This window comes from Petaurus breviceps, unplaced genomic scaffold (genome assembly GCF_028583685.1).
Source record: "Petaurus breviceps papuanus isolate PSGF00001 unplaced genomic scaffold, PetGlider_PUasm1.0 156, whole genome shotgun sequence".
Lineage (NCBI taxonomy): Eukaryota > Metazoa > Chordata > Mammalia > Diprotodontia > Petauridae > Petaurus > Petaurus breviceps.
In genome coordinates this window covers 7326187-7349957 of record NW_027185720.1, presented here as the reverse complement: position 1 = coordinate 7349957, position 23771 = coordinate 7326187, and the positions used below count along the sequence as shown (strand labels likewise).

The 23771-nt window shown below is 52.4% G+C and overlaps 1 protein-coding gene across 1 annotated transcript; it reads left to right on the top strand.

The window, feature by feature from the left end:
* The first annotated feature begins 5855 nt into the window (after positions 1-5855).
* Positions 5856-22307, top strand: WBP2NL (WBP2 N-terminal like). The gene is made up of 6 exons (XM_069081985.1): positions 5856-5990; positions 15612-15720; positions 16125-16266; positions 16555-16647; positions 16758-16910; positions 18182-22307. Exons 1-6 carry the CDS (start codon positions 5926-5928, stop codon positions 18817-18819), a joined length of 1200 nt encoding a protein of 399 aa, XP_068938086.1. The 5' UTR covers positions 5856-5925; the 3' UTR covers positions 18820-22307.
* The last annotated feature ends 1464 nt before the right edge of the window (positions 22308-23771 follow it).

Sequence of the window (23771 nt, the reverse complement as noted above, 5' to 3'; positions counted from 1 at the left end):
CAATTGGGGTTAAGTGACTTGCCCAAGGTCATATGGCTAGTTTTGTGTTAAGTATCTGAGGTTGGATTTGAACTCAGGATCTCCTGACTCCAGGGCCAGTGCTCTATTCACTGCACCACCTAGCTGCCTCCAGGAAACAAGAATTCTAAAGACGTCTGCAACTTTGAAAGTGATTTTTGTTACACAGGGTAACAGTCTGGCCATTTTTCTTCACTTGGCCAATTCATTTTGATAGGTCCCAAACATGTCTTTGGGTGTGGGAGACATCTCCTACCACTGGGGGTGACATGGAGGCTAATCAAGAAAAAGGAGGGATTTTCCCCAACTTGTGTTCTTTGATAGAAGAGATTGGTGTGCGTGGAAGTTTCAGAGAAGATCCATTCTCTCTCCCTGGAAACAACAGTAGCAAGAAGGGAAGAGGGATTGTGCTGGTCCATGGGCTGCAATCTCCAATTTGCCATCATTAGATGGGACCTCGTGCAGTGACATTACCATAGCACCTTGCCTTTGTAAAGCACAGGCCTATAATAGGTGCTTGCTGATGGGTCAAGATCAAAGTAGTCGACAAAGAACTTTCCATTCCTTAGTTCATCCAGTCTTCCCAATGGCCTGCTGAGGTAGGAAATGCAAATATGGTTATCCCCATTTTACAGATGAGGAAACTGAGACTCAAAAGGGAAAGTAACTTGCTCACAACCATATAGGTCCTATCCAAGAAATAACCCATGTGTCAGTTGGGCCCTGGGTCTAATTTTGGAGGGTCTCTCTCAAGAGCTCTCAGGCTAATTGCCATTAATTAGCTAATGGGAATGTTAGTATCTGGCTTGGGTTTCTTAGAAGTAAAAAATCTCTGCTCAAGCCCCCACCCAGAGAAATATCAGTATCTGACTCATTTTGTTTCCCCTCAAAAGATCCTCTAATGAGGCATAAGCTCTAGGACAGATTATATTTAACCTGACAAAAATGCAGATTCCCAATGGACCCCCTGAATCGTTAGGAAAAGTCTCCTTGTTTTGCTAGGGGTCATGAAATAAGGCTGCCCTTGGACTTGGAAGTCAGGAGAGCCAGGTCAAGTGCAGGTCCTGACAGCTGGATGACCCTCTCTGTGCCTCAGGCTCCTGCTCTGGACAGTGGGTACAATCCCCTCCCAGCCTTCCTGGCAGGGCTTCTGGAGGACAGAATGAGGGCTGACCTTCTCTCCCTCCTGGTCCTTCTGAGTCCCGGCTTGTCCTCTGTCTCCAGTCCAGGCTTCCACCTGTCCCTTGCCCTTGGGCTGCCCATAAGGTCCTTCTGCCTTTGGGCCCCTGAGGTTTCTGGGGCTGGGGTGGCAGTGGGAGTTGGTGAGACCATAAAGGGGCCGTAAGAGAGGAGGCTAGCAGTATTGACCGTTGCCTGTGACCTCTTTCTCCTCCTCGATTCCATAGGCACCTCATCCATCAAATCTCACCTCCTTCAAGGGCTTGGAAAAATAAAGCTCAGAGACACTAGATTGAGCCAGTCAGTGGGAAAGCAGGCCAGAGCAGTGGGTCTGGTGCCACCTGTGCGCCAGGGACCCAGTGTCTAGGGTGTCTGGCCCGGATGCCCATTGGCAGCCCATTGCCAGGCTCTCCTCTTGGGTCTCTGGCCAGAGGCCTTCCCTCCAGTTAATCTCCTGCAAAGGGAAAACAGCAGCTGGGCCTCAACCTGAACAGGGCTGCATCCTTGGTGCTGATAGTGACCAGACCTCAGGCCTCAGGAGCCTGCTCTGGAGTGAAGGAGAGTTGGGGCTGTGGGAGGGGGGAAGAGAGGCAGGCTCTCCTCGGCCCTCGCCCCCTCTCCTCCCCCCTACAGGGAGAAGGCATCCTGCCACTAGCGCCAGCCTCCCCCTGCCCTGCCACCATGGCCTCTGGTGAAGGTCATGTCCTCCTCCTCCCAGCCCCCATGATGAGAAGTCCAGGAGGAGACCAGGGACCTGAAAGGGCATTTCCAAAGTTGATTTTTCTCTTTATCCTTAACTTAAAAAAAAAGAAAAGAAAGTTTAGGAAGCCTGAGAGGTGTGAAGTCTAAGATAAAGCCCTTCCCCAGACCCGATCTCTGCCCTTTAGCAATAAGAGATGCTGCCCTCCCTTTTGGCCCCACCCTGAGCCCCTGTAAATGTGAGTAATGAAACTGCTTGGCAGCAGACTGGCTGCAGATGGGGGGCAGGCTTGTAGGGCAATCTGAGGCCTGATGCATGAATGTTGTGTGTGAATGTTAGGTCTTTGGGGAACATCCTGCCCTCTCTGCAGCTGGGCATGGCCTGCACCTCTGAGCACCAGGGGAACTGGACAGAAGCCTGAGCCCGGTCTCCCTTCTGGCTCTCCCGTCCTGGCCACCTGGTGGTGATGGGAGGGAGGAATCTCCTTTCCCCGGCACCAGCCCTGACCCAAGACAAACCACCAAACACACACCAGATGTAGACTTTAACTTTCTACGTATTGTTTAATTCAACAACTTTGCTGTTTGAACAATAGTGGCCTGGCCTCTTATTTCATCGTCTTTGCTCACTGCCCTCAGCCCTGCTGGATTTGCCATGGACCCAGGGGGTCCTTCATGGTGACCTGTCCCACAGCCTTTCTATACCTGGCATCAGATTTGACTCAGAGTCCCCCTTCTCTAGGTGTTTTTGAGCTCCGCCCCAATAGTCCCCCATACCTGGGGCAAGATGCCTCAGCAAGAGGCACTAGAATTACCAATGTTTGACCTGCCCTTACGTTTGCAAAGAAATCCATGAAAGGAGCATTTAAATTCACTCCAATCAAACCCACTTCCACAGAGCTCCCCAGCCGAGTCCAGACTCCTGAGGGCAACGAGGACTGTTCTTCCTTCCCCACCAATTCATAAGCATTCATTAAGCACCTCTCAGGTGTTAGGCCTGCCCAGAACTGGGCAGCAACTGGCTATGTGTCTGTCTGGGCCTGTGACCTTGTCTTTCCCAAGGTAGTTTGAAATTGATTTCAGCATCGTCGGCTTTCTTTGTCCTCCTCTGACTCCATGAAGGCTCCATGGGCTTCAGACTGACTCCAGCGGGGTCTGGTACACCCAGAGAGGTCAAAGACCCCTGTACTGGAACAGGGAAGTGAGCACAAGGTAAAGGGGAGGGGCAGCAGTGACAGCCAAGGGCTTGTGTTGCAAGGGGGCCCTTTAGCGAAGCCCTGAAGGAAGCCTCCTGAGAGTCAGGTGGGGAGAACAGCCTTTACAAAGATGGGGAGGTAGGAGATGAGGCCTCTTTGTGTCAGACCGTAAGGTTCTTGAAAATGGGCCTCCGTCAGCATTCCCAGAGCCTGGCCCATAAGAGGGGTCCTTGGCTGATAAAGTTGGGTAAGCAGTTTTCAGCTGCAATTCTTGGACCAGGACATGGCAGGGAGCTCCTGGCCAGTGGCAAAGGTCACACAGCAGGGCCCTGTCCTTGGTCCTAGCTAGAAAGGAAACACCTGAATCGACTGTGGGCTGGTGGGGCAGGGGTCCCACAGGTTGTGGCTGTGCTGGCGTGAGGGGAAAGCCGTGAGCACCAGCTCTGCTTTCCCTTGAGTTGGCCTCCCTTGTAAGACTCCTGCAGCCTGGTGCGGTGGGGACAGTCTAGGACCTGGAACCTGAGTCCTGGGTTCAGACCAGACACTGCCAATGACCACCTGGGCACTCTGGGCAAGTCACTTTCGAGGAGAGAACTGGAGAGAGAGGACTTGGGGACCCCCTCGTCTGACCCCACCCCTACAGACCCTGCCTGGAGATCTTTGGCTGCTCCATACTGGGACAGCTCACAGCCCTGACACTGAGTCTGAATCTGTTTCTTTTCAGCTTGCTCCTGGCAAGCCCTCTGGGCCAGGGATTGTCACACGCCCCCAGGCTTCTCTTGTCCAGACTAAGCATTGCAGGCTTCTCCAACCAATCCCCATGTGGCGCCATCCTGGTCTTCCTCCTTTGGACACTCCTGTGTTCTTAAGGTCCTTCGCCAACTATGGTGTCCAGAATTGTGCCCAGCACTCACAAAGAGGCCTGCCAAGGGCAGAGGACAGGGCGGCCCTCACTTCCTTATTCCTCTGACTCGAACCCTCATTATTGCAGCCCCACATCAGCTCTTCCAGCTGCCGAATCACAGCTGCTGCTGACCCGATGGAGCTTGGGGTCCACTGGAACTCCCAGATCCTTTTCAGAAGTTACCACCTCTAATCAAGGCCTCCCACATCTTGTACTAGTGAATTTTCATTTCTGTCTCCAATGGCAAGTCATTATGTGCTTCCTGTTAAAAAGGAAATATTAGTACCGTACACCACATTCTAGGCAAAAACCTCACAATTTTATTTAATATCAGTCTATTGTCCAAGCTGTTTCTGTATGAGAGAGAGGAGGGACAGCAACAGAGAGAAAGGGAGAGAGGGAGGGAGAGAGACAGACAGATAGACAGAGACACAGAGAGACAGAGACAGAGAGGGAGGGAGGGGGAGAGAGAGAGAGACAGAGAGAGAGACAGAGAGAGGGAGAGAGAGAGGAAAGAGAGAGAGACAGAGAGAGGGAGAGAGAGAGAGAGGAAAGAGAGAGGAGAGAGAGAGAGAGGGGGAGGGAGAGAGAGGGAGGGGAAGAGGGAGGGAGGGGAAGAAGGAGAGAGGGAGAGGGGGAGAGAGAGAGAAAGAGAGAGAAGGAGGGAGGGAGGGGGAGAGAGAGACAGAGAGAGAGGAAAGAAAGAGAGACAGAGAGAGAGAGGAAAGAGAGACAGAGAAAGAGAGAGAGGAAAGAGAGAGGGAGAGGGAGGGAGGGGAAAGGGAGGGAGGGGAAGGGGGGGGGGGGGGGAGGGGGGGGAGGGGGGGGGGGGGGAGGGGGGGGGGAGGGGGGGGAGGGAGAGGGAGAGAGAGAGAGAGAGAGAGAGAGGCAGAGCATTCACAGAATATGGGTGCGAATCTGGCCAGGTGCTTCACACCCTGCAAAAACAGCTCATCTGCACAGAGGTGCAACAAGCATTTATGTGGTCCCTGCTGTGTGCAGGGGCTTCGCTAAGATGCCCTCATGTGACCCTTCCGGCCCTGAGAGGGAGGCGCTCTGACCCCTCCCTTTGGAGTGGATGAGGCGGGGTGGGGATGGGGTGAAGTGACTGGACCACAGTCTCTCGGCTGCAGGGTCTTCCTGCCCCCGGGTCCAGCGCTCTCTGCACTGTGGCGCCCCCCATGTAACCACAGCATCTTTGCCCACAGATCTGGAGCTGGAAGAGACTGTCGGGTTCAATCCCCTCATTTTACAGTGGAAGAAACTGAGGCAGTGGGGTGAAGGGGCTTCACTGAGTGTCTGAGATGGCATTTGAACCCAGAGCTTTTGGAATCCAAGCCCAGCTTGTCCCAACCCTCTGGAAGGGGGGGAAGGGAATAAGCATCCATTATGCACTTACTGTGTGCCAGGCATGGCGGTAGTCCCTGCTGCCCTCCAGGAGCGCACTAACTGAGGCCAGTGTCAGAAAAGGCCCTATTATTAATCCCATTTTACAGATTTGGACGCTGGGGCTTTTCGAGGTCACAAAAGCAGAGGCTGAATTGAACTCAGACAGACTCCAGGCCCGGAGGCTAAACTGTCATTGGCTCAGAGCGAGGGGCGGAGCCTAGAAAAGGCCGGATTCTGACGTCATCCGCCCCGCTCTCGTCCCGCCCCTTTCCCCACCCAGCGGGCGTGTCCGGACCAGACCCAGCCCTGGCGCGTTGGAAACCAGACCCCGCCCAGCGGACCCACGTGACGGAGCAGCCTCACCCTCTCTCTTTCTCGCTCTCTCCCCGCGCCTGCGCCATAATCTCGGCTGCCCCTGGGAGCCCCACCCCTCGCGGAGCAGACTCCGCCCCCTCCCTCCCCTTCCCCTTTCCCTCCCTCCTTCTCCTCCCCTCTCTCCCCAGTTCCCGGCCAGGGGCGGCCCGCCCCGGAAGGGCGAAGATGGCGGTGAACCAGCACCACATGGAGGATCCCCGCAACACTGTCATCATCCCACCAGGAGAGAGGTGCGGGGCGGGTGCGAGCGAACGGGGGGCGGGGCCTGGGGAGGAAGGAAGAACAAACTTCTGGACCCGCCCCTCGCAGGCGCGTCAGAGCGGCAGGCCACACCACTTCCTCTCGCGGAAAGAGTGGGCTGGGCTTTCTTGAAGGAGCGTGGAGCGCGCGCCCCCTCTGGTGGGGAGGGGAACAGGAAGCTTTCTGGAGAGGCGGGGAGAGCACGCGCGCCCCCTGGTGGTGGGGAGGGCAAGAGCTGTGTGAACTGTCACTGAAGCAGCCTTTCTAAGCTCACTGTGTGCTGGGCTCCATGCTAACCACGGGCTGGGGAGCCCCCAAAGAGAGGCTATGGAAAGGGGGGTGATGGTTGTTACTGCTCCAGGACATCAAGGAGAGCTTCCTGGAGGAGGTGTCACTTGAGGAAGGCTTTATTAAAGTGTGGGAAAGGACACAAAAAAGAGGGGGTGGGGTCACCCCAAATAGAGCTGGGGGGTGCACTTGGGACCCTGGGGGAATAGAGCTGCGAGCCCCAATAATAATAATAGCAACGACGACAGTGATAACACTTCTGTAGCGCTTTAAGGTTTACAAAGGTACCGTCTCATTTTGTCCCCCCCAAGCCCTGGGGTGTATATGAGTTGAGGCCAGAGAAGTAGGTTAACCCTGGAGGTCAGCAGGGGAAGATTGCATGGGAAAAGTGAGAGAGGAGAGAGAATCCAGGGTGACAATCCCCTGGCTGATGGAGAGACCATTGGCAGAAACACTGAGATTGGGGGTGGGGGGGAGCAAAGAATGTACTCAGAGCTGGAACCATGTTACATTGGGGTACCAACGTGTTGTTGGCATCCGGAGCTCAAGAGAGGTCAGGGCTTGAATGTCAGTTTGAGAGCTGCCTTCCTGGAGTATCTGTCTCCATTTTTCCTTTTTCAGTTTCCTTGGCTTCCTTCTAGAGAGCTCCTACCTTTCCCCATCCCACTAGCCCCTGGTGCCTTTTCTTCTCAGTGTGTTCCATGTATGGACCTAGGGATTAACATGGCTCCTTATTAGACTGTAAGCTTCTTGAGGGCAGGAGACAATGTTTTTGTTTTTCCTTATGTACCCAACACTTAGCACAGTGAGTACCTGTTACACAGTAAGTTTGTTTAATCGGTGATTGCTGACTGGTTGCTGAATGAGATCACCAAGGGAGGGAGTATAGAGACAGAAGAGAAGGGCCCAGGACAGAACCTTGGACAAGAGGAAGGGGAGAAACCAGAGAAGGAGGAGGAGAACCAGGAGACTGATTTCTCAAGTAAAGGGAGCAGAGAGTGGTTAATGGTCTCAGAAGCTTTGTGGACATCCAGGAGAATCAGGAAGGAAAAAGGCCAGATACAAAATGGAAAGCCTGCCTTTGCCTTTTACCATAGGCTGAGGACGCTGACACACTGCCAGCCCTGTGTGTCACTTGTACATGTGTTGGCTAAAGTGAATGAAAAATCAACAAGGTGTTTTGAAAATTCATCATGGAACTTGCAGCTACAGTCATATATTACTGGGGGGAACTCCTGAGTGGCATTTGGAAGGACCAGGGATCTCCAAACTCACTGTGGTTGAATTGTGGCCCTCCCACTGCCCCCTTGTTATTTTTTTTTTGTCTCATCCAGTTTCCTGGGGATGTATTCTTTCATTAGGGTATGTGTCCCTAGGACATTTGGTTATTTAAATATTGAATATTCCATCATAAAGGACAGTCATTATATTCATCAAACTAAAGAAACTAACACTTAACTTATTCAAACCCCACCTGGTCATCTACTAACTGTGTGTCCCTGAACGAGTCACTTAACCTCTGGGGAGGTCTAAGTAGATTTGGGAGCATCTCTCTGAAAAGAATGCCCTGTCTCCAATGTTCTTCACTTAAAGACCTCTGTGGAGGTTTGCAATCATTAGGCAGGGTTCCCTGACTGACCACAAGAGTGACCCTTAGGTCCTGGTTCTGCCCTCTGGATCCCAGAAAACCCTCCCTAGCCCACCCCTCTTCCTCTTGAGAGCCACTCACACAGGTGAAACAGGCAGCACATCCTCCCGAAGCTGCTAACTCCCCCTCCCCATCCTCCTCTTCCCACAGCCCCCATGACACCAGGTACACCCGGCTCTTTGTCTCCTTCCCTGGCTACCCTTTCTCTTCATTCATTTCTGGCTTCCTCAGACTGGGCCCTGTGTGCCCTTGTCTGGTGACTCATTCATGTGCTTAACCTGAGCTGTCCCCCAGGGCAGAGATAGCCAGGTGACCAGACGGAGGAGCAGGAGGGGCAGGGGATACTGGGCTCAGAGTCAGGAAGACTCCACCCCAGATCCCACCTCCGACACAGCCTGGCTATGACATTTAGCTGCTCTCAGCCTTGATTTTCCACATCTGCAAAATGGGGATGATGACACCACCTCAACAGGGTTGTTGAGAAGGATACATGAGATAATATTATAATAAACTCCTTTGCAAACCTTAAAGCAGGGCCGGGGAGCCTGCAGCCTCCAGGCCACACATGGCTCTCTAGGTCCTTGGGCACAGCCTCTTGACTGAGTCCAAGTTCTACACAACAAACCCTTTTCTGAAGGGGATTCATTCTGTGGGGTTTGGATTCAGTCCAAGGACCTCGAGGCTGCTGGTTCCCCAGCCTTGCCTTAAAACATTTAAATGCACAGATCCAGCTGAATCCCCCCAGTGAAGGATTCCTAAGTGCAGAGTGATTGCCACACTTCCTGCTCACCTTTGTACTTCCAGTACAATCTTTGCTGGCCTGGAGAGAGAACAGTGGAGCATTTTGGAAGGCAAATGGGAGCCTGAAACCCAGACCTGAGCCTCAGGAGACCCTGGGGCCAGGTAGACCCTGCAACCTCCCAGAGGGGCCCCAGCCTCCAACTCTGACCTTGTTTGTGTGAAGGCAGGGCCTTGGTGCCCAAGGTATCTTGTGTCAAACCCCCTTATGGGGGGGGCACCATTTCTCTATGCCCATTTGCTGGATCATTTTTTCTTTATTCTTGGGCCATTCATATTTACAAGTGGACTGCAGAACTTCTTTCCCACCGACATAGATTGTGAGCTCTTTAAGCCACACTAGGTGTGAGGTGCTTTGCTCAGGTCATTTGCTATAGTACTTAATTAAATCCAACAAGCATTTATTAAATGTCTACTGTGTGCGTTCATGTCTAGCATTTCCATCAATCAGAACCATCCCAGAGTGGAATGTGGAAAGGAGGGTGATCTGCTGGAGTCCCCCTCCCTGAAGGCCTTTAAGCCGGGCAGCATGCCCACTTGTTGGACTGCTGGAAAGGGGCTTCCTGGGCAGCTTGGGTTGGCCTGCATGGCCTGCCATGAGATTCTGGGTACAGTGAAGAGTAAAGACGCCTGCATGGGAGGAGGTGTGAAGGTAGATAGCGGATGGTCCTCAAGGACTAGACTCAAACCGCCAATCATGCCTTCATTCATTCATTTGGGGAGGCCTCCAGACCCCAGTGCTGTTTGTACTTTGAACATTCCGTCCATATCCAGGTCACTTTGACTGAATTTCCCAGACAGACCCAGTAGGATGCCACTTGGGATGTTCCACTCGGGGCCATATTTGGGCACCAGCTTTCTCTCCCTCCCTTGGTCCTGTGTGGGGCCTGCTCACCAGAGCACGGCTCCACCAGCCTAGTGGATTTGGTTGTTCTTTTGCTTTTAAGCTATCCTGCCTTATTAGCAGGAGGGGAGTTGAGTATGGACTCGAGTTCCTGATCCTGCTTCCTGCTCTGATTTCTGAGACCTCTAGACCTCCAGAGGGCAAAGGGCCAGGTCTCTTGGTATTGCACAAGGCACAGAGATAAGCCAGTTAATAAAAATCTGTGGCTCACTAAAAATTAACCTTGAGAACCACATCTGATTTCCTTCTTACCCTCTGCTATAAAACAGAAAAATTAAAAAAAACAAAAAAAAACAAACCCAAGTTCACAAACTTGTGCTCTGAGACTAGGCCTTCTTGGAAATATGGCTCCAGAGGCACCAAGGTGGGGAAGGTGACCCTGTAATTGGGGCTAAGGAGAGACACTAAATCAAGACAGACAGAATTTCCATGGGGAAAGAGAGGGGGGCTGAATTCAGCCATTGTGAAGGAAGAGGCTTTGACAGCTACCAAAGGGGTTTGATTCTTCTCCCTCTTTTCCAGCTTAGCCCAGTGTCTGGCCCAGAGCAAGCCCTTGATGGGGTGCTTGTCTCCTCCGATGAGAGCTGGGGAGCATAGGGACCGCCATCTTTTCCTGGTTGCATCCCCAGCTCTTAGCTTAGGACAATGCTTGGCCCAGGATAATTGCTCACCCTTTCATTCCCTCATTCACACCTTCATTCATTCATGCATCGAGGCTGTCAGACCCCAATGCTATCTGGACTTTGGCCACCGCGTCCATATCCAAGTCACTTTGACTGAATTTCCTAGAAAGATGATAAAGCCTCCACGTGACCTTTTTGACTTGTGATGCTCTATTTCTGGTCATATTTGGGCACTGGTTTTATCTGTCATGTCCCCCTCCCTTGGCCATTCCCCCTCCCCTGTTGGGCTGCCCTCTGTCCTGCTGAAAATTCTTTCCAAGATGGCACCTTGGTGCCCGCTCACCAGGGCAGGGAAGTGACATTGGTTTCTGGATTTCGCTCCCACAAAGGTGAAGGCTCACATGGGTTTGGGGCTTCATGGGTTACTTCTAACTGTTTCCCTCCCGACAGGCCTGGGAAATAACTACTATAGTGCCCATTTTACAGGTCAGGACACTGAGGCTAACGAGGGGAATGACTTGCCCACACTCTTGTGGCAATTGAAACAAGGTACTGTGATACAAACCCCAAATTCGGTCTTCTTTCCCCTGCCTGTGAGCTCAGGGTGGAATGTTCCTGGTCTTGGAGGCAGGAGGGAGGGAATTACTCCCTTTTGATGGGCACTACCTGTTTTAAGCACCTTCTGCGACCATTTGCCTGGGCTGAGTGGTATCAGTGGAGTGGCCTCAAGGAGGCCAATGGTTCTGAAAGGACCATTCTTAGGCCGAACCAGGCCCAGTGCTGGTGCAGTGCGTGAGCCTGACCTAGAAGGGGCATGATGAGATGGGTTTTGTCTCCCCGCCTCTGTGGGGAGGGACACAACACCGGCTCATCCGGGCAGGTCCCTGGCCTCCTTTTCCTGTGTCCTCTTCCTCATCTTAGGCAAAAGCCCAGAAGAAGCCGTCTACATTGGCTGCTTCCACTTCCTATCTTTCCCCTCTCTTCCAAAGGCTGGTTCCCAGCCTCATCATTCACCTGAAATTTCTCTCTCCAAAGCGCCCTGTGATCTTCTGACTGCACCCCATCAGATGGTCCCGCAGGTGGCATCCTTCCTGACCTCTGCCTCCACACCCTTCCCATGTGATCTCCTCTCTCCTGGATCTCCAAGAACCTGTCTGACTTCTCCTTCCCAGTCTCCACATCTTGGACCCTGGTTCAGGGTGTTCCCCAGGGCGTTGTCCGGACACCCTCTTTTCTCTGTCTATCCTCCTCACTCACCAACTTAGCAGCTCCGTGAGCTTAATGATTGCCTCTGTGCCCAAGGCTCAGCCTTGGTCTCTGTCTCCAGCTGCCTGGTGGCTGCGTAAGGCTCAATGTCCCTTAGCTGCTCACTAAGCATTATTAAGCACTGTTAGGTGCCAGTCACTGTCTAGGATACTAAGCTCTAATCCTGCTTTCAAGAAGCTTGCATGCTTCTCTGGAGGAGTCTGCAGGCAGACAACCATGTATGACCACGACTGAGATAGAGATGCTGGCAACCATCTCAGAGGGAGCTGGATAACCAGGAAGGAGGTTTCCAAACCTGTGCCTGAGCAGGGCCCCCTCTCCTGCTCCAGCTGCCCGACAGGCACTCCCCTCTTCCTGGCTGTGCAGTTCTAAACTCAGTTTGCAGCCTGGAAGTTCTGGGTTCAGATTCTGCCTCGGACCCATCCTGGCTGTGTGATTCCAAGGGAGGCCCTTGCTTCTCGTGCTCTGAGACTCCAGCTCCTGGTAGCTGGACCTTTCCACAGCCAGTCATCCCAAGTTGTCCCCTTCCTCCCTTCCAACCACCCAGACTCTAGCTTGGGCCGTCCAGCCATACTCATTGTTCTTTATTCTCTCTTATTCGTACCTAGTCCCCACTAGAATGTAAGCTTCTTGAGGGAAGGAACGATTTCATTTTATTTTGGTAACTCTAGGGGCTGGTACACAGTAGGTGCTTCTTAACATCCAGCTTTGGCCATATCCCCCCGCTGCCCCCAGAATAAAGTCTAAACCCCACAACTGGAGAGGGGGACTGTGATTCCACTGGCCCTTTCCAAGTGAGGAAACTCCCTTCCCACTGCAGGTCAGCACCTTTTCTGCCCCTCAGAACCTTAGAGAGCTACCCAGAGCATTGAGTGGCCAAGAACTTGGCCAGAATCATGCAGCTAGGATGGGTCAGAGCTTCCTCTGGAGTTCACCTTAGGGAGTGGGCCCAACCCTTGTTGGAGCAGGATAATAGTGGAGAGAGCTCTGGGAGTCAGAGGACCTGGGTTTGAATCCCAGCTCTGCTTCTGAGTATCTGTGTGACCTTTCCCTCCTGGAGCTGCCTCATTTTCCTCCCTTCCCACTCCAGATCTAGGGCCCCAGTTCTAGCATTCCCTTACCTGCATCTTACAGAGTCTTACAAAAGTCAAGCTGTAGTACTCCCTCAATGTCCCACCTGCCTTCCCATGCTGACACCATCCCACATGTTGGGGATGCCCTTCCCACCTCCCCCTCTACCCAGCCAAAGTCTCCTGGGCCTCTGGACCTAGTTCAGTGTTAGGTGTTTCACAGTCATTGAACCCTGAAGGCCTCAGTGACCACCCAGCCACGGTGCTCCTGACCCTCCGCACCCGGACTGACATGCTAGACAAGTGTTCTGCTTGGAGCCCTCCAGGGATGGGCAGCCCTCAGAGCAAACATCCCTGCTTCCCTTTCTGGTTCCAGTCTGTGGCCCCTCCCTCGTCTCTACAACACTCCCTCAGACCCTCAATGATGGCTTTTGCCTCTTCCTAGGGTCCCCTCTACCCCTCTCAGTCCTCAAGGGACAGGATTCTCATGTCCTTTACTGTCTCTGCTCGGGACCCTCCCCAGCTGGTCAGCACCTTCCCAGCACTCAGAACTGAGCATGGAGCCTGGCCAGGGCATGGGCAGTGACACAGTCACCTTTCTCCTTCTGGACCCACTAATGCTGTCCTGAAGCTAGCCTGAGATTTCATGAGCTGGGGAACTCCCAGATGAGGAACATCCCTCTCCCAGTGCAGGCTGGTAACTCTTCTCAAAGAGGTACCTGGCACCCTGAGAGAGACTTGAACCCTGGTCTACACTGAATCCAAGGCCAGCTTTTAATCTACTTTGCCATGATGCCCCTGAGCCCAAGGTGGTGTAAGCCTTTGGGGGCTTTGTGTCCATTCACATTTTACTAACTGGCAGTCCACTGAGACTCTCCGATCTTTTTCACAGTACCTATTGTCTACCCAGGCTTCTCCTTTTTCTGCTTGTTTGGGTTTTTTCCAAAACTCAAATGTGGGATTTTACATTTATCCTTATTTACTTTCATATTATTAGAGTCATCCCATTGTGTTGACCTATTGAAAGCATTTTGGCCGCTGATTCTGTCTTCTGACTGCTCAGTCGGCAAACGTTCATTAAACACATTTATTAAGCCTGTGTTCCAGGTGCTGTCTGCTCTGTTAGTCATCTCTCCCAGGTGCGCATGACCTGAAAATCTGATTTTTAAAACAACTAGCCTAGTCACTAATAACCACGCTGAACAGCTCAGGGCCTAGGGCAGATCCCTGGGGCACTCCAGGGGAGACCCCTTTCCTAGGTGACAAAGATAACTGTCATTAATCACCCCTCTTTGGATCTACTGGTCCAACTTGTTCTGGAACTACACAGTTATGCTCCAATTTCTCTTGTGTTCAGAAGGATCACGGGAGAAACTGTCAAATATTTGCTTAGAAAGCAGGCATAGATGGTGTTGACCACATTCAATGACTCATCAGCCCAGTGACCTGATTACAGAAGGAAACAGGATTATCTGAACCCCACCACCTAGTGCTGGCTTCCCTTCCAAATCCAGCTCCTTCTCTTGCAGCTAACAGACTCCCTTTTTATTAACATCGAAATTGTGCCTGGAACCCAAGTTAAGTCACCGTTTCTAATAATCTCAAGCATCAGCCACCCTCTTCCCTTTCCAGAAAATCAGGCCATTTGCCCATTGCCTGTCCTATGGAAATGGACGTGGTCTTCCCTGAAGAAAGGCCCCTTTCAACACTTTTTGCTTTTGCTGTTAACTAGTTTCAGGTGTGTCTGACTCTCCATGACCCCATTTGAGGTTTTCTTGGCAGAGATACTAGAGGGTTTTGTGCTATTTCTTTCTCCAGCTCATTTTACAGATGAGGAAACTGAGGCAAACAGGGTGAAGTGACTTGTCCAGGGTCACACAGCTAGTAAATGTCTGAGGCAGGATTTGAACTCAGATCTTCCTAACTCCAGGCTCCACTGCACCACTTAGCATTAGAAAATGATGAAAGAAACCCTGATATAGCATTTCTTGCCTCCTGACTCACGTTGGCGTCTTCTGCCTTGCAGATTTCCCAGGCCCAATCTCTTTTGCTTCCTTCTCCCTCTCTAATTCTGGGCTGGTCTCATTGTCCAGGAGCCAATGCCTTCACTGGGTGGTCTGGCCATCAACTAATCATTCATTCATTTTCTGGATTGTTGAAATAGTCTCTTGAGTAATCATGGTTCTGTCATGTTTTAAGGTGTGATGTGATTAGCCTGGGCATCACCTGCCAACAGGAGCCCCTAGAGGGAGCTTCGGTGTGGTACAGGGGAAAGGCACTAGATTGGGAGTCAGGGGACCTCTGTTTGAATTAAAACCATTAGACTGTAAGCTGCCTCGGAGCATGGATGGTTTTTGTCTTTCTTTGCATGCCTGGAACATAGTAGGTGCTTAATAAATGCGTGTTGACTGTCTAATCTTGCCTCTTGGTATCTTTCCATGACTAATGACTGCAAAAATGTGGTCTGCAGTAGAGGGCTGTATGCAGAAACATGCCTTTCCCTTTCTCATATTTTCATCCAGGCCATCCTTGGGCTGGGTCATTCTCAGAAAGGTGGAGATGTGCATGATGGGCACAAGATGCCAGTGATGGATGTTGGGCAGTGTGCAGAATTCGTATGATTGGTCCTGTGGTAGGGTTGGGCGATAACAACCTGGCAGTACCAGCGCTGTGGGCACCGCTGGGTCAGTGGATGCAGCTTCTACTGTATTAGCAGGACTAGTGGAAGATCATGGACAAGACTGGGTCGCTATCTGCCTCAGGGCAGGGCATGCTCCTGACAGCCTTGAGGAGATCACAGGCTGTACAAGGACTCTCAGTCCAGAATGATTGACATACACAGGTCAATAAGTGTTTGTTGACTAAGTCTTCGGGGGCTGGAAATAGTAGGATGTCCATCTAAACAGACAAGAGAAAGGGGGTGGTGAGCATGGGCTCAAGGGAGGGAGGGTCGGTGAGTCTTGGCTGGCATGAGATGACCCTATGCCCTCCAGCTTCTTCCTCTTTCCCCGCAGTGTTCTGATAAGCCATGAAGATGTGGAACTCTCCTTCTCTAACATGTCTGACCCATCCATCCTCTTCAAGAGCTCCAGGAAGGGGCGACTGTACCTCACTCCGTACAGGGTAATGGAGACTCCCGTTCCCTGCCTGGCCCTTTTTCCGATGCTGCACCTTCCTTGAGATCAGCCCCTAAGGTCCCTGGTCCTGGGGCTTGGATTCTCATTTTCCAGATGGGGCCTTGGATGCTGAGAGCCAGGAATGTGGAGGTTCAAGCCTCGCCTCTGACCCTGACCGCCCCCCCCCGTTCCCTGGAGAGGTGCGGGTCTGTCCTGGGGCCTGGCCTGTGGAGGGAGAAGCCTGCCCACTTAACTGCCCACTTAAGCGGCAGCAGGAGTGGCCTGTGCCCTGGTACTTCCCTCTTTGGCTGCTGGCAGAGGCAGCTTTCCCACTCTCCTCCTCAAAGTCTCCTGGTCCCAGGCAATGTGTCTTACTGGACCCTCCCTCCGCTGCATTCCCTGGCCTCTTAGGTGATCTTCCTTGCCTCTCGCCCTGCCAAGGACTCCCTCATGTCCTTCATGATGCCCTTCAATCTGATGAAGGATTATGCAGTGGAGCAGCCCACTTTTGGTGCCAACTACCTGAAAGGAACCATCTCTGCTGCACCAAATGGTGCGTACCACCCTTGGTACCCGAGTCCAGGCAGGGTGAAGCCTCACAACCACAAGCCAAAGCTGTGTGCCACCCAAGGTCCCAGGGCGGGCCCTCCCCCATATGCCCCCCTGTGTCCCTCCCCCTCTCCATGTGCCACCCAAGGTCTCAGGGAGGGCCCTCCCCCTCCCCACACAACCCTGTGCCCCTTGCCCTCCCCGTGTGTGACCTCAGGCCCCGGAGCAGCCCCTCACCCTTCCATGCATGCCCATAATGCCAAGTCCATCGGGTCTGTGCTCCTCTCATCAGGGGGCTGGGAAGGACAGGCCACCTTCAAACTGACCTTCCGGAGTGGAGGTGCCATTGAGTTTGGCCGGCTGATGATGGAATGCGCCTCCAATGGTGAGTGGTACCATCTGGGGCGTACGGAGGCGCCTGGTAAATCCTTTGATGGCGGGTTAACGGCCCGTGGTCCCTCCGTGAGCTCCCGTTGGACCCCCCTTGCTTTTCAGCTGCTAAAGGGCTCCCGCCTCCGATGACGCTGTTCGGCTTCAGTCCCAAGGCCAGCCTTTTCCTCTCAGTGAACCCCCGCATGGTCTCGTCGGGCCAGACTCAGGTCATCTACATGATGCCCAACAACTCCACCTACGTGGCGTCCCCCTCAGGTGAGGTGCAGCGGAGGCCAAGGCGAGGTCGCGGCTTCTCATCCACTCTGTCTCTGCTGTGCCTCCCAGTCTAGACCCCCCATAAGGAGCGCCTCTCCATGCCCATTGCCATCTCTGTGGGCCCTGTGCTAGTATGGGCTGGCCACTTCCAGAAGCGGGACTGGGGTTAGGGGACAGAGACGCAGGCTTGTCCTCCTGCCATTAAGGCCCCCAGCGAGGAGCTCACTCCTCTGGCCCCTGGCCGGAACCGCTTCACTTTGGGCCCCGTCTCTGTGGGCCCTTCAGCCTGCCAGCATCTCCGATGCCGCATGTCAGAAGCTCGGCTCCCTACCTCTGGGCTCCCCCCTACGGACGGGCCTCCCCTGGGAACCTGTCCTCGGAAGCCGGTGGTCTTCTAGGACATCCCCCAGATACCTGTAATCCCAGTAGCAGACATGTCGAATCCATAGGCGGGGTACAGGCCGAGCCGTATGGGGGTCGGGGGGAAGGGGCAGAAGGAGGAATGGGGAGGGCAGGTTTGGGTTCCCATCCCAGCCTTACCACTTACTACCTGTGTGTCCTGTGGCAGGTCCCCTCCCCACCCCAGCCTCCGTTTCCTCTTCTGCAGGAGGAGGCTAGAGGAGGGCCCTGGGGTCCTCTGATCCTGGACCTCTCAGGGCCAGTCCCTTGAATATGACCACGCCACGCCTCGCATCCCCCACACCTTGCATCCCGCCACACCTCCTTCTCCTTACCCGCAGCCGCATCCGCGGCCTCTTTACCACCTGCGGGGGGGGGGGGGGGGGAGGGGTATGATTAAAGTGTCTGTGCCTCCGGCCGCTCCTTCCCACCAACCCCCTCCCCCCACCCCCACCCCCGCTTCTGTAGATCTGGCGGTGCTCGGAGCCCTTCTCTGCTCCAAAACCCCCAATGGATCCCTAGTACCTGCCGAGTAAGCTCCGCGTCCTCGGCTCCATTTCTGGACATGTGGGCTGTGTCCTCCCGCCAGGCCTGCCGCCCCCTCACCTTTCCCTACAAACTCCTTCTGTCTTCTGTCCCCTGCTTTGGCCGGCCTCCCTCCCACCTTTTAGCCTCCAGTCCTCCGGGACGCGCCCCGAATTCTGCTGAGTCAGTGGGCTTGCCCCTCCTTGGTTCATTTGGATTACCGATATCTGGGTGCTGAGTCTGGCAGCTCCGAGAGGGCCAGGCCGGGGTGTTTCCCCCCAAGCTAGCACGGTGCTGGGCGTCCCAGAAGTCGCATTTAATGCATTGCTTCTTCTCTTTGTGTCTAGGCTATCAGATGGCTACCACCTCAGCCGCTGGGTGTGGGGTACCTCCTTCTGTATACGGATCTCCTGCCCCCGGATTCGTGCCCACCCCTCCTGGATATGTCCCCCCTCCTCCTACCTACGTGCCCCTTTTGCCCGGATACAGACCCCCTCCTCCTGGATACCAAGCCCCAGCATATCCCATTGCAGGGCTTCCTCCTGCCCAGGTCGCAAACACTGACCCTTCAGGCTCCCAAGCCCCTACAGGCAAATCAGAGTCCAAAAGCTCAGGTAAGGGAAAGGTGTTTAAAATGATATGCTTGTCTAGTTGTGCGTGGGTTGTCCGAGGGAAGGGAGACAGCCTAACCACGGGGAGGGGGAACCTTGTAAGCTCCATGTCTAGACTTCACCAGCAAACTCTGCTTCTGACCAGCTGTCAAAGGTGCCTGATTGCAAATGGACTGCACCAGCTGATTACCCTGGGGCTTGGCTTTGACAGCTGCCATTTGGGTGGTCACAGAGAGGCTGCCCTGCCGGGCTTCATCCCTCTCCTTGCTCTGGCCACAAGGAGACTGGAACTGGGCCAGGAGGGGATGGACCTGGGGATCCTAGAGAATCCTTCCCCTTTACCCCAACCATCTGTGATCCGAGGTCAGTCATAGGGGCCGGTAGCTTCTTCACAGACCAGGACAAGTCCAAAGAGGAGGACTGTCTTCAAGGAGCTTGTCAGAGAGCTAGCAGGCCCAAGGCCAGAGGGTGACCCCATGGGAACTGCCACCCCTCAGAGCAGGGGGTCTAGGGACCTGCAGGGGAAACAAGATTAGAGCCTCTGGCCCTGGGGTGAGATCAGCCCTTGTAGGAGGAGACCAAAGGAGAGAAAGGGCAGACACGGTTTGGGGGTGGGGGAAGAGTACCCACCTGCACAAGAGCTTCGGTTTTATGCTAGAAAACCCAGGATTCCTGGGAGCCCCAGGGCAGGCAGACATTCCCCAAAGGGAAAGATGAGAGGCTTAGCATCCCAGGGGGATTTTCTTATGAGGAGCCACCGTGAGGAAGCCAGGCAGAAAGCCACCAGGACCCTTCCCCTAAATCCAAAGGAACTCAACTGATGGGAGGGACAAGCTGGGGAAGTTTGAAGAATCAGCTAAATAGAAGAAATAGGGGGGAGGGTAGAGTTGCCCTCTTCACAAGGAGGAAGTGGAACCGAGCCATGGAAACATGTCAGGAACAGGTAGGGCAGGGAACTGGAAATCACCCACCCAAAGGGAGGTCCAGGGTGTCAAAGGGAAATCTATGTGTCAAGTCTTAAACTCAGGTACAAAAGACCAGCTTCACAAGTGTCAGATGAGGGAGGTCTGGATAGATAGCAGATGTTCTGAGAAAGATTTGGGGAGGGGGGGTCTTAGTGGACCACAAGCTCAAAGTCAGCAGTTGTGATGCAGCATCCAGAAAAGATAGTGAGATCTTGGGATCCAGTTTCCAGGAATAGGAAGGGGAGAGTCACACCAACTCCCCCCCCCCCATCTCAAGCCACATCATGCTCAGTTCTAGGCATCAAGGCATAAGACAGACATGGATAAGTTAGAGAATATCCAGAGGAAGGCAACCAGGATGGTGAAGGGTTTGGAATGCAATGACAATAGGACATGCGCGTGTGTTGGATATTGTAAGAACCACCTGGTCCTGCCTCCTTATTTTACAGAAGAGAAAACTGAGGCTCAGGGGGGTGAATGACTTGCCCAGGGTCACACAGGCTGGATTTCAATCCTCCTGCTCTGGCTCCAGACCTCTTCCCATTGCCCCACCTTGCTTCCCATAGGAGGTTCAGATAAAGAAACAGGAGCTGTTTATCCTGATAAGGCCAGGAGAGCTGCTTCTGAACATGTGTGGGCAGTTGTGTGGGAGCAGTGAACATGGGCTTGGCTGGGGCTGCCTTGGGTCTGGAGGCAGGCACCAAGGGCCAGCTTCCAGGTGTGGGCTGCTCCAGACTGGGCCTCTGAGCATCTTGCTCAGTTCTGGGGGCTCTGGACAGTCCCAGAAGCCACAAGGACAGTCTGCTCAGTCCTGTCATCAGAAGCTGATAATTTAGTGGATCAGTTACAGACAGAGCCCTGTCACTGTCATGCTCATGGATAATCTGGGAGGCAAAGACCCAGGTGCCCACGCTGTCTCTGACAAGTTTTGGGCGAATCCTGAGCAGAGCCAGAATGTCTCTGAACCCCATTTGCTCCTCTGTAAAGTGAGGCGGGACCCACCATATTTGTATCACCTGTCTCAGTTTTGTGAATGAGAGGCTGTGCTGGGTAAGCCTTGGGGCCCGAGGATATTGGGAGTGAGCCTCTCATGCCCAAAGGATGCAGTCTGGCTCCTGGAATTCTGGGCACTGGGGATTAAGGACAGCAGACCTCAGTTTCTTCCTTGATATACCCCACCTTCCCCAGTACTGAGCATCAAGCTGTCTGAGACAGAGAAAGATCATCATCTCATTGATGCCTTTTAGGGCATCCCATTCATTTCTGAATATATTCCTCCTTAGCTCCTTCCCCAGAGAGTCAATGCTTTAAAAAAAAAAAAGACTTAAAAAGAATTCAGCAAAATCAGTTGATGCATTCATGTGTCTGCCTGGCAGTGTATGCAACATTCCGAACCCATAGCCCCCCACCCTGACCCCAGGAGGTCGGGAGGGAGGAGCCTTTTCTCTTTTTTGGGGGTCACACAATTAGATTTCTGCAGCGATCAGTGCAAACTGTTTTACTCCTCTTCCTTCTGTTTGTGTTGTCTGGGACTTAGAGTAACTCATTTACCTGGTGCTGCTTGCTTCCTCTCAGTCTTCCCATAAGTACTGGCCTTTCTTACCAAGCAATAGCCATCACATTCACTTGTCCCTAATCAATGGGCAATGATTTTCTTCCCATTTCTTTGCCCCTACAAAAAGGGCTGTTATGGATACCTTAACATATGTGGAGGTTTTCTTTTTATTTTTGGTCTCCTTGGGGTGTTTGCCTAAGCAGCAGAATTTGAGAGTCAAAGGGTATGGTAGACATTTTAGTAACTTTTTCCCAGAGGTTAAATGACTAGCCCAAGGTCACCCAACTATTAAGTGTCTGAGGGCAAATTTGAACTCATGTCTTCCTGACTCCAGGCTCATTGCTTTAGCTACTAAGTCACCCTAGTTGCCTCCTTGCAAACATTAAGATGCTGTAAAAGTGCTGGCTGTTATCATTAATTATTAAAAATCTTTCTTATGGTTGTCAATAGTTTGCAATTCTTTTGAGAACTATCCATATCTTTTGACCTTGTGTCTACTGGGAATGGCTCTTGATTTTATAGATTTGATGCAAAGATTTCCCCTCCCCCAATTTTGACCCATAATTTTAATGAAAATAAGGTTTCCCCAAAGTAAACTACAGGATTTCTACTCAGAACATCAATCAGGAAGTGGGAGAGGCAAGGACGGTGCAGGGCATCTTTTCGCTGGGGGGGTGGGGGGGGGGTGACGGTTTTCTAAATTACCTGGAACTTTGACAGGAAAGGGGAACTGGTTGGTACCTGGATAGTATTCTAACAGCCCACCCAAGTGTGCTGCTGCTGGAGTTGTGGCCTGATCCAGCCATTCTGGGAAGTGGTTTGGAATGTGCCCTTTGACCCAGAGATACTGTTGCTAGGCTGATGCCCCCAAGGGATCTTATATACAACCACTGATAGCTGCAGGTTTTTGTAGTAACAAAGAGTTGGAGACAGAGTAGATGCCCATCACTCCTGGTTCATGAGCATGTGGGCTGTCAGTGTGTGTAAGAAGTGCTGAACAGAGAAGCCTTGGAAGAATTCTATGAACTGATGCAGAGGGAAGGAAGCAGACCCAGGGAAACTATACCAGGATTACAAGGATATCAACAGAAAGGTCAACAAGAGCAAAACCCCTTGAAACAGAATATTGTGCAGTTATGATGACTGGCCTGGCCCCAAAGAAGACATGAGAAATGCACCTCCCTCCTTCCCTTCAGAGGTGGTGGGCTATGGGGATGGAACACTGCATATACTGTCCCATTCAACTGAGGGTTGGTTGATTTGTAATATTATATTCTTATAATTATAAGACATAACTCTCTGGACAGAAGAGGGGGGAGTGTATATTTAGAAATGAAGAGGATGTAAAAATAAAAGATCAATAAAGCTTTTCTCTAAAAAAAGTAAACTAACCTGTCTTCATTATTGTTGCCGCTGTGCTTCCTGCTAGAATGATGACGGCATTCGGGCTGATGCGAAGATTTCTCCAATGGTCCATCACTCTGGCCCTTCACTTGGGAGGCAGGAGCTTCATTTGGGGTGAGGGGGCAGCCCACCAAAAGTAACAGGCATGACACTGTCTCTTCTTCTCATCATGCTGCCTTCCCTGGCCACTGAGCAGCATGGCTCTGGCCCACGTGTCCAGCTCAGGACCGGACCCTGCAAAATGGTTGAACTCAGATGGGTTCTTCTCAGATGGAAGCTTGTTCTGCCTAAGGTGGGCATCAGGGCATCAGCAGACTTGGGCCACAGCTCGTCTGAGGTACTTATTTCTAGGAACTTGTCTCTATATTTTCCATAATTTTGATGTAATTAGCCCTTTAAACATCCTAAATAGCAAGAGAGGTTGGTAATAGAATTAACTAAGGAGCCAGGCATGTTGAAGAGAGGGAGGGTCTGATTTTTGTGCACACACACACACACACACACGCACGCAGCTTGGTTGACATTATCATAGGATGGAGTCATAGACTGATGTGGTAGCAAGATATTGAACTCAGGTCTTCCTGATTCCAGGCTCAGCGTTCAATCCATTGCACCTTCTCCCCCATTGAGTTAGGCTGTGCTGAAAATTGGTCATATTCCTAGAGGGTTTCAAATAGCTAAGTCCTAGACACAGCCAGCAGGCGTGGCAGATCAAGAATGGGAGGCAGAAAGCAGTCCCAGAAGTCACAGAAAAACCCAGCTCTTATCTCTTAGAGATTTTAATCATTGCTTTATCTACTAAGTCACCCTAGTTGCCTCCTTGCAAACCTTAAGATGCTGTAAAAGTGCTGACCATCTCAACCTGAGTCATTGTGTCTGTCAGCAGAAGGAGATCCCCAATTCAGCAGTTTAAGAGTCATTTTTGAGAGAGGTCAAGGAAGCAGAGAAACTCACTCCGGACTCAAGAGAGGAAGCAGCCTCCACGAGTGAGACCTCTGGCAGCAGAGAAAAGAGCCATCTATGAACTTAAGAAAGCTGACTCTGGCAGTCAAAAAGAGAGCTTTCTTAGAACTCCATTAGTAAAGAAAGGACATCGAGGGGCAGCAGTTCTGGAGTTGTGAGCTGCATGACCCTATAGGTCCCCGTCACATGAGCCCCACTCTCACTGTAGTCTGTTCCCACTCTTGTCACACACATTCTCTGTATTGATGGGAAGTGTGGAGGGTGGGCTGGGAGGAGGGATATCTGTGACTAGTGGGCCCAGTTCTGGAGCTGAAAGGGTTAAGACCAGGCCAGTCTGATTCAGCTGGTCACATGGCAGGTGACTTTCAGCTGAGTTCTCTCTACCTAAATAAAACGGGCTTCTAAAAGGGGGGGCTAGCATTGTGTTGTGTTGGCATAT

Coding starts and splice junctions, on each gene's coding strand:
- WBP2NL (XM_069081985.1), top strand. CDS start 5,926: ATGGCGGTGAACCAGCACCACATGGAGGATCCCCGCAACACTGTCATC. Junction 15,721..16,124: donor TGTACCTCACTCCGTACAGG/GTAATGGAGACT, acceptor CTGGCCTCTTAG/GTGATCTTCCTTGCCTCTCG. Junction 16,267..16,554: donor CATCTCTGCTGCACCAAATG/GTGCGTACCACC, acceptor TCCTCTCATCAG/GGGGCTGGGAAGGACAGGCC.